The 16,875-nt window shown below is 39.8% G+C and overlaps 1 protein-coding gene across 1 annotated transcript; it reads left to right on the forward strand.

Annotated features, from left to right (window-relative positions):
• Nucleotides 1-845: 845 nt before the first annotated feature.
• ANKRD7 (ankyrin repeat domain 7) lies at nt 846-13,291 on the forward strand. The gene is made up of 7 exons (XM_059656052.1): nt 846-1,155; nt 7,072-7,186; nt 7,347-7,520; nt 8,611-8,717; nt 9,770-9,907; nt 11,996-12,096; nt 13,284-13,291. Exons 1-7 carry the CDS (start codon nt 929-931, stop codon nt 13,289-13,291), a joined length of 870 nt encoding a protein of 289 aa, XP_059512035.1. The 5' UTR covers nt 846-928.
• The last annotated feature ends 3,584 nt before the right edge of the window (nt 13,292-16,875 follow it).

Raw genomic sequence — 16,875 nt, forward strand, 5'->3', positions numbered from 1 at the left:
AAATATGGAGCTCACATTTGACCTAGTGATCCCACTTATAGGAATATATTCTAAGAGATCTGAAACACTAATCAGAAACAATGTATGCACCATTTTGTTCATAGCAGTGCAATCTATAATAGCTAAGATCAGTAAATAGCCCAAGTGTCCATCAGTAAATGAGTGGATTGAAAAAGCTGTGGGTACACTTACACCATGGAATACCATGCAGCAGTAAAACAGAAGGATCTCTTACCCTTTGAGGCAGCATGGAGGGACCTGGAGCGTATTGTGCTAAGTGAAATAAGCCAGTCAGAGAAAGACAAGTATCACATGAGCTCACTCATATGTGAAATCTAACGAACAAAATACACTGATGAACAAAATAGATCCAGAGACACAGAAGCACAGAACAGACTGAGGAATCTCAGAGAGAAGGCAGGGGTGGGTGGGAAGAGATCAACCAAAGAACGTGTATGCATATATACATAACCCACGGACACAGGCAGTAAGGAGGTGAAGGCTTGGGGTGGGGGTTGGGAGTGGGCTAGAAAGGGTCAATGGAGGAAAAGAGGAGACATATGTAATATTTTTCAACAATAAAGATTTAATTTTAAAAAAATGTCACTAAGGCTCTTAATCCAATAGGAAGACTGAGTGAGTGTGACAGTCACCGAGAATCAGGTCTGGGCGCGCCTAAGACTGGGTCCCAACCCCAGCTGCTCTAGGAGCTGAGCATTGTGAGGCACCTGCCCTGCCCTCTTCTGGTCTCTGGCCCACTTCCGGTCTTTGGCACACTTCCGGTAGGTCTCTGGCCCACTTCCGGTCTCTGGCCATTCTGTCTCCTCCGGGGCTGGTGCGAAACCCGGGCCAGGCGGAGGGCCATGCCGGGCGGTTGGAAGCCGCAGGGGCGCCCTAGTCTGACGGGAGGACGGTCTCCTCCGTGGCCATGAAGAAGCTGTTCAGCTTCTGGAGAAGGAGCGATGGGCCCCACAGCGCCTCCTCAGGGCAGCTCTTCCGGCCCTGGGTGGCTCCCCGGGTGCAGCCTGGCTACAGCCTTCGCGATAGGGATTTAAAGACTCTACATAAAGCTGCTGCCCTCGGGGATCTGGACAAGGTGAAGGAGTACCTGCTGCTCGGGAAGCATGATGTGAACGCTCCGGACAGAAAGTGCAGGTGACCGGCGTGGTGGAAGGCAGCGGGGATGGGAAGCCGCGGCCACAGAGGCCCCGGGTCCTCTAACCGGAAGCGGGCGTGTCTGGGCCACCTGGGTGGTCGTCCCTCTTGGCAGGTCCTCGTCGAGGGGTCTGGTAGCCCCTGGCAGGGGGTTACATTCCCAGCTTTCATCGCTTTACTTTTTAAAATGCTTACCTGGATATACGAAGGCGTTCGTGTCCTCTCCGATTCTCTCCTCTCCGCCCATTGCCTGAACCTCCACCGGTTACTCCGTTTCCCATTCCCCCTGTCCCCCCCCCACCCCTTTCCTATGGGTCCTATTGTCCCCAGCCACCCCCGCTTTGCCGTATTTCTAATGTCATGATAAAGAAAAGAGTAGAGATGACTTCCCAGATCAGTGATTATTAAGATGGAGACTTTGAAACAGCGAAACAATGAACTCTTTAATGTGGATCTTTTATGAAATTTTTTTTTTCCAATTGCAGAGCTATCTTCCAAAATCCCATCGAGACCACTTACTGCAAAACAAAATGAATTTTATAGATTAAGAGATGAAGAAGTTATGTGTTTGGCATTCATAACAGAAAATATATCCCATCTGTGCCTATATTAATGTCTTTTGGGGAGTTTTTAAGTTATAGGGCATGAAAGGCGTCATCTTTCATCATAATTGGGTAACTGGAAACTATGGCGAGAAAGATGGTTTGTGTCATCTTGCTGATAGTTTGACCTCCTCTTTAACAAGAACAGAGTTACCTAATTTATCTTTCATTCTATAACACTCCATTGAATTACTTTACAGGGTCATGGAGAACCTCAACATGACTTCATTCAGCGGTCAGTTCTCAGTCTTACCTGGCTGGCATCTCGGACAAGTATCTCACTTGCCCTATCAGTGGTAGTTGAAATATTGTCTTGTCTTTCAGGACATTTCTCCTACTTCTGTGGACACTTTCCAGACTCCTTTGCTGATTTCTCCTCATCCTCCTGACTAGTAAAAATTTGAGGGCTCAGACCTTGAATTGATAATTGATATTCTCATCCATATTCATTCTCATTCTCTCTCTCTCTCTCTCTCTCTCTCTCTCTCTCTCTCTCTCTCTCTCTCTCTCTCTCCTTGTAACTCTAATCCAGCCATGGGCAAACTACGGCCCGCCATTTGAAATGAATAAAACTTAAAAAAAAAAAAGACTGTACCCTTTTATGTAATGATGTTTACTTTGAATTTATATTAGTTCACACAAACACTCCATCCATGCTTTTGTTCCGGCCCTCCGGTCCAGTTTAAGAACCCATTGTGGCCCTCGAGTCAAAAAGTTTGCCCACCCCTGCCTAATCTCTATCTCTCTTGTCTCTCTCAATCTTCACTTGCCTGGTGAAGAGAGATTGGTTTTAAATATTCATGTTCCAATCCTTCCAACTTTTTATCTCCAGGGAGATCTTTCACCTAACACTCTCTCTCTCTCTCTCTCTCTCTCTCTCTCTCTCTCTCTCTCTCTCCTACTTGGATGTCTAGTAGGCTGTAGTATGCTCCTCAATGTTCAATAAGGAGCACTTGGAAGGATGGGGGTGGGAACTGGAGGGAAGAGAAGCCCTGATTTAAAGCTATCAATATGATGTCAACTGACTAATGATTCCTGAATATTTACCAGTTGGCTCATGAGATCAGGCATCTCAAACATACCCAAACTGGACTCCTGTTTTTCCTCTTCAGATCTGCTCTTCTCTTTCTATAAATGTCAAGTCCTTTGGTTCAGTCTGAAAGGTGAAGGCTCAATTTTAAACTAATACTTTTAGTCACACTACTGAAACCTAGAATAGATCTAAAGTGCCCAGTCTAGAGTTGAAAATAATAATCTAGTGTGAAGTAGCTTCGTTGGTTTCTTTGTCACCCTGTATTCTAAGTTATCAAGAACCCAAGAAAATCAGTTAATAAAAAGTATTCTTATGATAACCCCTAATTAAAGACTGCAGTTATGATCTGGCCTTGCACTCTGTCTAGAGCAGCGGTTCTCAACCTGTGGGTCGCCAACCTGTGGGTCGCGACCCCTTTGGGGGTTGAATGACCTTTCACAGGGGTCACCTAAGACCATCGGAAAACACATATATAATTACATATTGTTTTTGTGATTAATCACTATGCTTTAATTATGTTCAATTTGTAACAATGAAAATACATCCTGCCTATCAGATATTTACATTACGATTCATTAACAGTAGTGAAATTACAGTTATGAAGTAGCAACAAAAATAATTTTATGGTTGGGGGTCACCACAACATGAGGAATTGTATTAAAGGGTCGTGGCATTAGGAAGGTTGAGAACCACTGGTCTAGAGGAACAAAACTTTTCATTTCAGCTTCCATAGTCCCATCTACACTTGACATCTATCTAATTCATGCCTTTTGTTAAACTTGAATGAGAGATTTCTAAAATCTTATAATTTTCCACCTGTCCACAATCTATGCTGACAATTCTTTCACTGATGTTTGAGAGAGTGAGAGGCTGGGAGAAAACCACACTTGAATGAAACAAAATGATACCAGCTAGCCTGAAACTTTAGAAATGAGCACTAGGCCTCACAGGAATTTAGATTTTTTGTAAGTAGGTATTATGGGTTAAAAAGTGACAAAACAGCCGAGACCGGTTTGGCTCAGTGGCTAGAGCGTCGGCCTGCGGACTGGAGGGTCCCAGGTTCGATTCTGGTCAGGGGCATGTGCCTGGGTTGCAGGCACATCCCCAGCGGGAGATGTGCAGGAGGCAGCTGATTGATGTTTCTCATCGATGTTTCTGACTCTCTATCTCTCTCCCTTCCTCTCTGTAAAATATCAATAAAAAATATATTTTTAAAAAAGTGACAAAGCAAACTAATGTCTTAGACTGAAAATAAAACACATTGATAAAAGTTAAGGATTTTTGAGAAATGTAATAATATTCTTGGTTTTAAAGTGTCTTTCTAAGATATATATATCCATTTTGCATTCAACTGTTTTAAAAAATAGAAGGGTTTTTGTTTGTGACATTTGGTGAAAAAACATTCTTATTGGCTTCAAAGCATTTACTTTGTATGTGTAAACATTCGTGAATGCCCATAACAAATGCCCATTTGTTAGTTCTGGAATTTAAAATTAGTTAAATCTAAAACTTAAAATGAAACATAGGCAAATGTTAAATCTGTATGTTTTCAAGACATTCTGTCTTTTTAAACCCTAGTGGATAATTTCATAGGATTCCAAATATTCCAAGAAAGAATCTTTAAATACTATCTTAAAGGTTTAAGTGATAAAAACTTTGTAATGTTTCATGCCTGATCAAGAGAGATTAGTCTAGTTTTCACAGTTTTCTTTTTTGTGAAAGGCCAAAGGACTATATTGCTCAATACTTCTTTAGAAAGCTGAGGCTTTTATAGCCATTTTATTTTATTGAATTTAAGGCTGTTCCTTGGGGTATATGGATGGGCTTAGAGTTTAATTGTCACACACTTATTTCTAAGGCTTAGTGAGGTTTAGACTTCAATTAGAAGAGTGAAACTTATCCAGCAGGCATGCAGCAGCCACTTTGGGAAGACCTACTGAAAGTGCCCAAAGGGCATTGACTTGCTCTTGGAGTAGGATATTGTGGGAACCACATCAGAGACACCTCATAGACAAGGCCAATTAAAGCACAAAGGCCTTGTTGTCAATATACCGAATGTCCAAGGCCACTCTGTCTCTAGGCTAAGATACCATAAGCAGGTGCAAGGACACAAGCACAGTAATTCCACGGTATACTGCTCATGCATGCCCTTCTGTAGCCAAAATATGATTGATGTAACTATTGGCAGGAAGCCTTTTTTGTCTCTGGAATAATATACAAGTTACTGACCAGCTAGTGTGTTGGAGTGTGAAGGAGTATGCTGGAGTGTGTGCTACACAGAGATGTAAGGCTACAGAGACCAGCCAGTGTGCTGGGCAGGAGAGACAGAAGCTGCTGAGCCAGACTGGAGAAGCTGCTGAGGCAGAGAGCTCAGATACCGCTATGATGTGATTTTTAGAGGCAGCATGCAACTGTTCAGATAATAGCTATAGGTACAGAGATTAATGCTGTTATGTAGGAAAGATATGTATTTACCAGGTGGTGTACGGCTGCCTGTATGAACTTTCCTGTGAAGGACTGTGTTGCCTGATGGCTATATGACCACTGGCTTCTGCAATAAAGACTCATTCGTATACACCCATAGCTCCTCATGGCTTCTTCATCTACTAGTAAGACCTGATGTCCAAGAAGGTCCAGCCCTAGACAGAGAGGCTTGGACCCAACAGTTAGTGTAGTGAGTAGGGTGTGAGAAGGAACCTACTCTGGCATAGTCGAATGGAATTTGGAAGAATATACGGACTCAGAGCACCAGAGCTCTGGCTGGACTCTGGCTGCATCTGACACTCAGAGCATAAGTACTGAGAAGTGCTCTTGCTATCTCTGAGATATATATATCTACACTAATAAAAGACAAAGATGCTAATTGACCATACCTTCGCTACGCCCAAGCCATGCCCACCAGCCAGTCAGAGTGACTATATGCTAATTAACCCAACCAAGATGGCGGCCAGCAGCCACGGAGCTGGAGCAAGCAGGAGGCTTGGTTGCCCTGGCGATGGAGGAAGCCAAGCTTCCCACCTGCCCTGGCTGGCTGTGGCCTCCACTCAAGGCAACAAAGTTTCAATTATAGAAGATAAATAAATCCCAGATACCTGCTTCCAGCCAGCCTCCACTGGGAGCTTGGATGGCTGGGGGCTGTGGCCAGCCTGCAAATAGCCATCAGCCCCTCACCCAGGCTGGCCACACCCCCATGGGGTGAGGGTCCCCGCTAGGGGGCTTGGTCAGCCTGCAAACAGCTATCAGCCCCTCACCCAGGCTGGCCAGGCACTCCAGAGGGGACCTCTACCCTGAAGGGGCTGTGGCCAGCCTGAAAACGGCCCTCAGCCCCTCACCCAGGCTGGTCAGGCACCCCAGCAGGACCTGCACCCTGATCTGGGACACCCTTCAGGGAAAACCAGCCGGCCCCCACCCATGCACCTGGCCTCTATCCTATATAGTAAGAGGGTAATATGCAAACTGACCCTAACAGCAGAAAGACTGGGAATGACTGGTCACTATGACACACACTGATCACCAGGGGGCAGACGCTCAATGCAGGACCTGCCCCCTTTTGGTCAGTGTGCACCCACAAGGGGAGCTCTGCTCAGCCACAAGCCAGGCTGATGGCTGCCAGTACAGCGGTGATGTTGGGAGCGCTAAGGATGTCCGACTGCAGCTAGGCCTGCTCCCCACTGGCAAGTGGACATCCCCCGAGGGCTCCCGGGGTGCCAGAGGGATGTCTGACTGCCAGCTTATTTCCAATCCCCCAGGGAGAGGGCCTAAGCCAGCAGGTGGTCATCCCCCGAGGGGTTCCATTCTGCGAGAGGGCATAGGCTGGGCTGAGGGACCCTCCCGAGTGCACAAATTTTTGTGCACTGGTGCTCTAGTATATATATATTAATGAAAAAAGAGAACTGGGGTTGGGGTTGGAAGGAGAGGTGGATCTAAATATTGAGTAAAAGACACCTAGGTTCCTTGGGACTAAATTCTTGGAATATGTATAATAATGGATGAAGGAGACAATAGAATGTTTGCTAGGATTTGCCAAGCTACTACCGAAAGTTATTTTAGGTGGGCTTAAAGCTGTTTGGCCCTTTGGGTTGTGTGTTTGGGTTGAGGGCTGGGCATGCTTCTTACTACACAAGGAATAATTCAGTAAAAAGCAATTATAATTAATGTAAATTTTGTTTAAATATAAATCAGTACATTAAGCAAATATCTTTATATATGATCTGGCATGAATAGAGTATCTTCTCAAACTAAGCCTTATTTCTAACTTTGTGTCTTGTTATATTGATATAGGACACCTTTGCACCTGGCCTGTGCTTTTGGATGTTCAAATGTTGTGTCTTTCTTAATTGAGAAACAATGCAAAATAAACGTCTTCGATAGTGAAAACAAATCTCCATTGATTAAGGTGTGCTAATTTTTCCTTTTCAATTGGAATGTGTTTGAGCTCTTTTCCTAATTAACTTTTGTTGAATTTCATATTTTAAAACAGAATATTAAACATTTGATTAATATAGCATATCCTGAGTGGCAAATTGGTTACTCATCTATTTTTGTTGTATTGACAGGCCGTACAGTGTAAAAACGAGACTTGTGCTGCTATGCTTCTAGACCAAGGTGCAGACCCAAATATAATGGATTTAGATGGCAATACTGCTCTTCATTATGCTGTCTATGGCCAAAGTGTCGCATTAGTAAAACAACTGCTTGAATACAAAGTTAATCTTGAAGCACAAAATAAGGTAGTCTTCTATTAAAAACACACATTATATTTTAGAAGGCAATGGAAGAGGTATTCATTGCAGATAATTTATATCTGTTGAAACACGTGTTATATAAAGTATGAATTTTCCAAAATGAAATTGGGGAGGAGAATGAGATTATTAAACACTGGTGTGGTTTTCCTTTTTAAAAAGTCTTTCTCCATTTTATTTCAAATTATAATCCTGACCTCTAAAGCAACATCACATTTAACAGTGATAACTGCCGAAACCGGTTTGGCTCAGTGGATAGAGCGTCGGCCTGCAGACTGAAAGGTCCCGGGTTCGATTCCGGTCAAGGGCATGTACCTGGGTTGCGGGCACATCCCCAGTGGGAGATGTGCAGGAGGCAGCTGATTGGTGTTTCTCTCTCATCAATGTTTCTAACTCTCTATCTCTCTCCCTTCCTCTCTGTAAAAAAATCAATAAAATATTTAAAAAAAAACAAAAAACAGTGATAACTGTTCAAAGGCCTATATCAAATGAGAACTATTTTATTTTCTTATAAATGAATATTGATTAGGAATCATAAAGCCTATATTTTTTCTATTTACATCCTTATAAATAATGGTCAGAATAGGGTTGAATTAGAAAATCACTTACAATACTAAAAGTAATCCAGATCTCCTATTGAGACATTATGGAAAACTGATGAGTATTTTTTTAAGCTTCTTAGCACCTTAGTTCACTGATATTTTGTTTACATGACACACTTGTAGTGCCAGCTTGGAAGTTTAAATGAATCCCTATGAAAATTCAATTGTTAACATTATAAAATGTGAATGTATGATTTGCAATGCTAGGTACTCATCACCTAAATAATCTAGGCTCCTCTTACCCACAATTTGCATTAAGACTAAAGTTGAAACTTTAAGTTTGTATTTTAACTGGCCCAACTCTAATTTATTTTCTTGGTCTTTAAAATCATATTTTGTTATGTATCAAAACCTTTTAAAAATTAAAGTGTATATCAGATGTTTCTTAATAGCACACTTATCTTTTAAATTGAATTTGGATCTAAAAGGCATGTTAATGTACAATATTTTAAATACTCTGAAATAATTTTTTTCAGGACGGATGCACTCCACTTTTACTTGCTGTTACTGAAAACAATGCAGAAATAGTGAAATTTCTTCTGAAGAGAGGAGCAGATGCGAATGCTTCAGATCAGAATCAAAGGTATAATTTGATATGCTAAATAAGAGCATATACCTACAGCAACCTAATGGGATGATAAATATATATTTGTGGGCGTGTATGTGTATATACATATATATGTGGATATATAAAATGTATATTATTGATGATGTGGTTGTTTTTGGAAAAAGATCTGGCCATATGATTTTGAGCCAATAACCTAGATTCCCAAGACCTGTCTTCCTGTAAAATCAAACATTTGGACAAAATTGGTAGCTTATTATTATTATAACTAGAGGTCCAGTGCACGAATTCATGCACCACTGGGGGTCCCTCGGCCTGGCCTGGGGGATTGGGCTGAAACAGGCTCTCTGACATCCCCTGAAAGGTCCTGGATTGTGAGAGGGCACAGGCCAGGCTGAGGAACCCACCGGTGCACGATCGGTGCGAGGGAGGGATGGGGGAGGTTGGTCAGCTGGGGAGGGACTGTGGCAGGGCTCCAGGGCATGTCTAGCCCATCTCGTTCAGTCCTGATCGGCTGGACCCAGCAGTAAGGTAACCTACCAGTCAGAGCGTCCACCCCCGGGTGGTCAGTGCACGTCATAGCGAGCAGTTGAGCAGCTTTAGCATATCATTAGCATATTACACTTTGGTTGAAGGGATGACTGGACGACCAGACACTTAGCATATTAGGCTTTTATTATAAAGGATAATTTTTTATAACATTAGAATTTTATACAGAAACTCAATCTCTACCTCCTAGATGTTGTAGTTAAATGAGGGTAGGGAACCCAGAGCTTCAGACACACTCCTCCATAACATTTTGAGACATCTTGAAAACCCTAGGGTTTTGGGAAGGAGGCATTGAAACCACTGAGCTAGCTGCTTCCTAGGGGCTCTTTATATTCAGACTCCCAATAAGACCTGGGATTGGCACAGGTTTTTGAGCAGATCTGCTCCACTTTTTACATTCTTGCCCTGATTCTTTTCCTGATCGAGAGTCTACACTTGAACAGTAAATTTAAAGATTAACTTTTTTAAAAAGTACAAGACACGTTTAATCCATAAATAGACATTTATATCTCTTGTTCCAGAACAGCCCTTATGATTGCTCTAAGTGATGAACCAACAAATTTGGTCAGTCTTCTTCTTCAGAAAGAAGTGGACCTATCTTGCCAAGATATTTATGGATTCACAGCTGAGGAATATGCTTCTTTTAATGGTTTTACTATGTAAGTGATACTGCATATCTTTTAACACTTGTATGGAATTTGATCATTAGAAGAGAAACATGAGCCCCCAGATACAATGCTGGAATAGGCTCTGCAGTGTGGGTGACCACATTATGAACTCTGGTCCCATGGATCCAAAGATCCTTGCTTTCACCTGTTTGTAGGGTCAATAAATATAAGAACTACAGGTAGGCGGAATGTACAAATTAACTCATAGTGTCATGGGAATTTAAAGAATGCCAAGACAGGGAATTCCAACAACTAGTGACATAGCCATTAATAAAAATCTGGGCAATAGGGTTGGGCAAAATATAATTAATTCACACAAGTTCCGTTAATTGTGTTTACACATTAGCAATGCAATAAGTATATTCTCATGAGCCCAAAAGATAAAACTTTTCATGTATAATCATATATTTCTGATTTTAATAGTAGGTGAGAAAATAAAATGCATTATTCAGAAAACTTTATTTTTGTCCCTCTTTTGGAATGGGAACTAAGCTTTCTGTAATTGTGACTGTTGTTGCTTGAATAGCTATTACCTTTCTACCATATTTAGCACATACATGGCCATTGCTTATTAGTACCATTTGTTCACTCTTTCTTGGTACATAGGTTCTATGGTTCCTTAAGAGTGGAAGCATAAGAAATCTTTCTCATATATATATTTTTGTTTTATTTCATTTTTATTGTTGTTAATTGCTCATCTGAAGATATTTTTTCCATTGATTTTTAGAGTGGAAGGGAGGGAGAGAGAGGCAGTGAGTGAGAGAGAGAGAGAGAGAGAGAGAGAGAGAGAGAGAGACAGACAGAGAGAAACATCAAGGTGAAAGATACACATCGATTTGTTGCCTCCTACACACACTCTTACCCGGGCCAGGAATCAAACCCGCAACCCAATACATGCCTTTGACAGGGAATCGAACCTGAAACCCTTTGGTGTGTGGCCAATGCTCTAACTATTGAGCAACACTGGCCAGGGCTCTCATATAGTTTTTTTTTTTTTTAAATATAAGTGAAACTGTGTAAAAATGAGGAAATTATGTTTAGATATTTATGTTACAGTTAGCTTTAATCCATACGTTGCTTCATTTCTTTCACTGAAATTCTGAAACCGTATACCTAATTATTACATAAAACTTAAATAACAATATTTGTGATGAATTGAAATTGACATGTATCTATTAAAACAATTTTTGCTGTTTATTTTCAAAAATAAATATAATTATTTAGGTCTTTAAAAATCAGGGTGCTTTTTTATTTTGGTGGATATATCTCATATTGGCATGGAGAAAAGGTTTATTCTTTACTGGGTATGGCTCAGTCCCTGTTAATTGTGTTCATGTGTTGATTTACTATTAAGCCCAAATGTTATGAGCTAAATTGTGTAACTGCCCCCCACTTCCATCAAATTCATGTGTTAAAGCCCTAATTCCCAGTAACTCAAAATTTGTATGCATATATTTGAAGAAAGGGCTTTTAAAGAGATAATAAGTTGAAATGACTGTGCATTAAGTTGGGCCCTAATCCAATCTGACTGGTTTCTTTATAAGAAGGGGAGAGTATGACATACAGAGAGACATCAGAGATGCTCATGCACATAGGGACAAGCTAGTGAAGAGGCAACAAGAGGGCAGTAATCTACTAGCCAAGGAGAGAAACTTGGAACAGATCCTTCCCTTATGGCTCTTAGAGAAAACCCATCCTGCTGACACCCTGATCTTGGACTTTCAGCCTCCAGAATTATGAAAAAATAAATTTCTGTGATTTGAGTCACCCAGTATGGTATTTTGTCATGACCTCCCTAGCAAATAATATACCAAATATAACCTAAAGCTACTTTTTCTACATTGCTAATGGCTTATTTGTGACAGCAGGAAAAAAAGAAGTGCCAGAGAATGGGAGTACATGAAATAAAAATGGTAACTGTTAATGCAGTTGACTTGAGAGGTTGCTTGAGGTCAGCGCCAGTGTGTGACATCCTTGGCAAGGCATTAGCTAATGTCTAAGGTCTTAATTTGGTAATTATGTATTCAATTGACTATTTATGAATTCTGATATTCATATATATTTTCTCTTTATGAATAGATATCATCATCTGATTGCTAATTATGGAAAGAAGAAAGTTAAAAAGATATCTTATAAAGGTACAACCTTGGACACTACATTTGATACAGAGCTGGAGGAAGGTAAGATAAAAACAGAAGTAATTTTTCTTGTTGGTTATTTGTTTGTCTTTTAGGAAGAAAGACAGCTTTCTCAAGTAATATTTTATTTGAAATTGAAATTTTCTTCTATTTTGAAATGCTAAATATTTTTAAGAACTGTTTTTAAGAATATGTGTGACTAAAATATTTTAGCATTGTATTGACTGAAAATGTAATATAAAGATATACTGAGTGATTAAGATAATTTTTGCATTGCATAGAGATTTTAATAGATATTAGTAAATTTTTTATTTTAAAACACCTCAGTTAAGTATTTTGATGATAGATAATATAATCTATACTTAATCACTACATAAAATTTAAAATTAAGTAACACTATTTGTGATGAATTGAAAATGCCATGCCTCTATTAAAATAATTTTTGGTGTTTATTTTCAAAAATAAATATAGTTATTTAGGTCTGTAAAAATCAGCTTTTTTGGGTTAATATGTCTTATTGGCACTTTCTTATTGTTGAATGAAATAACAATTTGTACAGATATTCTCTGTATTCACCAGCAACCACACTCCTACTCTACCCTTTTCCTATGGTATAAAAAAGAAAATAAGGTGGGGGCAGAAAGGGAGTCTGATGGTAACAGATCATATAAATGCCACACATTCCAAACACTCACCATGCCCTGAGTCTGTAGTCATGATCCGTAGAACAATGCTTGGCCTTATTGACTTGAGGTGAGTAAATTGAAGAGAATTTCCCTGAATTCTTCTTTTATAACTTAATGTCACATACCTTTTCAACAAAGTTTGTTTTCTGGACTCTTGATCTAAATCCTTATATAATTGTCTCCTACTATCTTATTTTCTTTTTTTAAATGTCCATACAGTTATAAGAAGTAAAGAGTTTCTGTGGTTTGCACTTTAAAACCACCCGCAGCTTAACACATATTTCAAGTTTCTAGTCAAATGTTAAGTCTTTGCGAGTTTTAAAGTGTAATTGAAATATTAGGTAAAGAAAATTACCAAAAGACACTGCAAAAAATGGCGAAGTTAGAAACTTGTATTTCTGTCAGATTCAAAGGGGATAAAATGCATAGGACCAATGATAAATTATAACTGTGTTGTAACCAAGGCATTGAATTTAAGAAATGTACTTAGAAGTAAAATATTTGAACATAAATGAAAACATTACAAATTTACTTGTTTCCTAGATGTGTAACCTCATTTCTGCAAATCCATTGCTGCTGCCTTGAATTAGAAAAATCTATATCGAAAGAGCAGTTAAGTGAACTATCACAGCATTTTCACTGACTACTTATTTGAAGAAAAATTTGTTAAATTGAGAACAGTTTTCACCATAGAAGATGTGAAGAAATTTCAAAAGACAAAATGTCTATCTCATTAACTATATCAGCTGAAAAGATACAATTGTGTTCAGTATGTAGGCAGAGAAAAACTTTTTAGTCAAAATACTAAATGAAATATTAATAAAAGTAAACTTTGCAATTTATTGTGTTAGGCATGCATTAGAACATTTAAATAAAGTAAAATGTTAACATGTTGACTATAAATAGAGAAGTTAGAAATAATCCTGTGTAATTGGAAATTCTCTTTTATTTACAAGTACTTTCATTGATAAAGCCTTTTGGATTTTTAAAAAATACTACATTAATACATATTCAGAATATTTGGACTGAAAAGAAAAAAATGCATTACCATAGTCTTATCATTCGAACAAAACATTTGTTCAGTTTTTGTAGTCTTTTTAAACTTTGTGTAGCTTTTTTTCCCCTCAAAGGGAATTTACAGTTTTGCATTTTTCTTTTAAAAAACACCACACATAGTATTCAGTTTCACTGTGCTCCTTGCCATACCTTAACCACGTTCAATGTGGTCTGGCTTTAAGACTTTTCCCTGGAAGACTTCCTTTAGCTGTCTCCTGGGACAGCTTCCTTGCCTCATTGGACCTCAGTGCAACCTTTTCTGGTTGCCCTGCCATTTTATCACTAATGTACTAGAGGCCCGATGCACAAAGATTCATGAAAGAATGGGCCTTCCTTACCCTGGCTGCCAGCACTGCCTTCGCTCCAGCCGGAGCTGCCTTTCTGCCCAGAGGCCCGGAGCGGCGGGGGCAGTGCAGAACGCCATTGCAACTACACAAGTGCCCTGCCTGCCCCTGTCTGCTCAACGCCTGCATATGCAAATTAACCCAAACATCTTTGTTGGGTTAATTTGCATTCTCACTCCTGATTGGATGGTGGGCATCATAAAGGTACAGTCAATTTGCATCTTTCTCTTTTATTAGTGTAGACTAGAGGCCCGATGCACACAATTTGTGAAAGGGGCTCAGCCCTCGTAGCCGTGGCGGCTTGCCTTGGCCCTCGCAGCCCCGGCTTCATCCGGAAGGTTGTTTGGCTCTCCAGTTGAAGCATATCACACTTTGATTATTATAGATTCCTCTCCTCCTGGCCTTGTAGATTCCAAGTTCCACAAGAGCTTGAATTTTTTTGTTCACAGTTAAATTCTCATCACTGATAAAATGCTTGGTGTGTAGTAGTTAATTCCATTTGTCAAATACATAATAATAACTGACACCTGTCAGGCACTGCTCCAAGTGCTTGACATATGTAATCTTCACATAGTATGGTTGAGGTAATTACTATTCATATCCTCATTTTATGATGAATATATGAGGTACATCAAGGTATAGTAGCTTGCCCCAGGTTATTGAATTAGGAAGCTGAGAGCTGGGATATAAACCCATGCATTTTGGATTTAAACCTGCTCAGTCTCACTCCAGGATTTGCGCATTAATCAATATATTACACCATTTCACTTATAAACATATGAATATATCATCCTTGTAAACTCTATGTTTTAATGCCTCACAGGAAACATTTTAGTATTATTTGCAACTTATTTAAACCACTGGTTCATTTAAATATATGCTTGCTGTGAAAGAGCTAAAGCAGAGGAAGAAAACCTAACGATTCTTGACATCAAGTCAGCACACATTTAATTTCCACTGTGGTTTAGATCAATGGTTCTCCTTTTGTCCCCCATGAAATATTTGGCAATGTCTGGAGAGATTCTGGTTGTCAGGACTGAGGAGGAATACTGCAAAAACAGTCCACATGCACAGGGCAGCCCCCCTATAACAAGTACTTATCTGCTCCAAATGTCAACAGTGCCCAGGTTTAGAAACACTGATCTAGAATCTATAATATGTACTGGGGAGCAAAGATGAAAAAGATATCTTAAGTCTTCTACCCTCAATGAGTACACAAATGTTTAGTATTTCTCAACAATGTAAGTTAATCAGGGTCAGACAATGTGTTCTCTACCTTTACCACAAGCTTAGAGGAAAAGGGTAATAAAATTACCTAGAGCAGGTTAGGGAGAGTCAGGGGTGATTTCAAATGAAAGAGACTTTGTTAGATGGGTTAGAACAGTGGTTCTCAACCTTCTGGCCCTTTAAATACAGTTCCTCATGTTGTGACCCAACTATAAAATTATTTTCGTTGCTACTTCATAACTGTAATGTTGCTACTGTTATGAATCATAATGTAAATCTCTGATATGCAGGATGGTCTTAGGTGACCCCTGTGAAAGGGTTGTTCGACTGCTAAAGGGGTCGCGACCCACCCACCGGTTGAGAACCGCTGGGTTAGAAGAACAAGTGAGATTTTGATGGGTCTTCCACTCAGAACTTACCCATCATGGTAAAAGCTAATTCATAAGAGAGGCAAAGGAAAACACCCAAGAATCAGAGGAGGGAAGGATCATTTGTGGTACCTTCACCAAGGTTAATCCTGGTGGAGAAGAAGAGATTTGAATCAGGTCCTAAAGGCTGGGTAGAATTTTGACATGGGACATCTAATAAAAAATAGATGGGATAGAGAAAGAACATTGTATATTTATAATTGAAATTATGCTGACTACCTATTTGGTAAACATGCGTACTCTAGTACAGTATATTATATAGTGCTGGCGTAGCGCAACAATATTTGATGAGTTATTTGTGTTCATTGTTGTGGATTCTTCCAAGTATTTACAATCTTAGAAAATTGTCAAATTGAGAATTATTTCCCACATCTTTGCCAGCACTTGTCTTTTGTTGATTTGTTGATGATAGCCATTCTGACAGGTGTGAGGTGATACCTCATTGTCATTTTGAGTTGCATCTCTCTGATGATTAGTGCCTGTGAGCATTTTTTCATGTTCCTTTGTCTTCTGTATGTCCACTTTGGAGAAGTGTCTATTTAGGTCCCTTTCCCATTTTTTAATTGTTTTGTCTTCCTTTTGTTAAATTGTTAGAGTTCTTTATATATTTTGAAAATTAACCCCTTATCAGATGTATCATTGGCACATATGTTCTCCCATTCAGTGGGCTGTCTTTGTTGATGGTTTCTTTTACTGTGCAGAAGCTTTTTTTATTTTGAGGTAGTCCCATTTGTTTATTTTCTCTTTTGTTTCCCTTGCCCTAACAGTGGTCAACAAACTGCGGCTCGGCAAACTGCAGCTCGCGAGCCACAAAATACTGGCTCTTTCACAAAATACCGACTTCTGCACATGGGCCACAAAGTTTCAATTGCACTGTATGTGCACGCCTCCACGTGGTATTTTGTGGAAGAGCCACACTTAAGGGGCCAAAAAGCCGCATGTAGCTCGCGAGCCATGGTTTGCCAACCACAGCCCTAGGAGATGTATCCGCAAACATATTGCTACCAGAGATATCTGAGATTTTGGTGCCTGTGGTTTCTTCTAATATTTCTATGGTTTCACAACTTACATTTAAGTCTT

The sequence above is a fragment of the Myotis daubentonii genome, chromosome 10 (assembly GCF_963259705.1).
Source record: "Myotis daubentonii chromosome 10, mMyoDau2.1, whole genome shotgun sequence".
In the NCBI taxonomy this organism is placed as follows: domain Eukaryota; kingdom Metazoa; phylum Chordata; class Mammalia; order Chiroptera; family Vespertilionidae; genus Myotis; species Myotis daubentonii.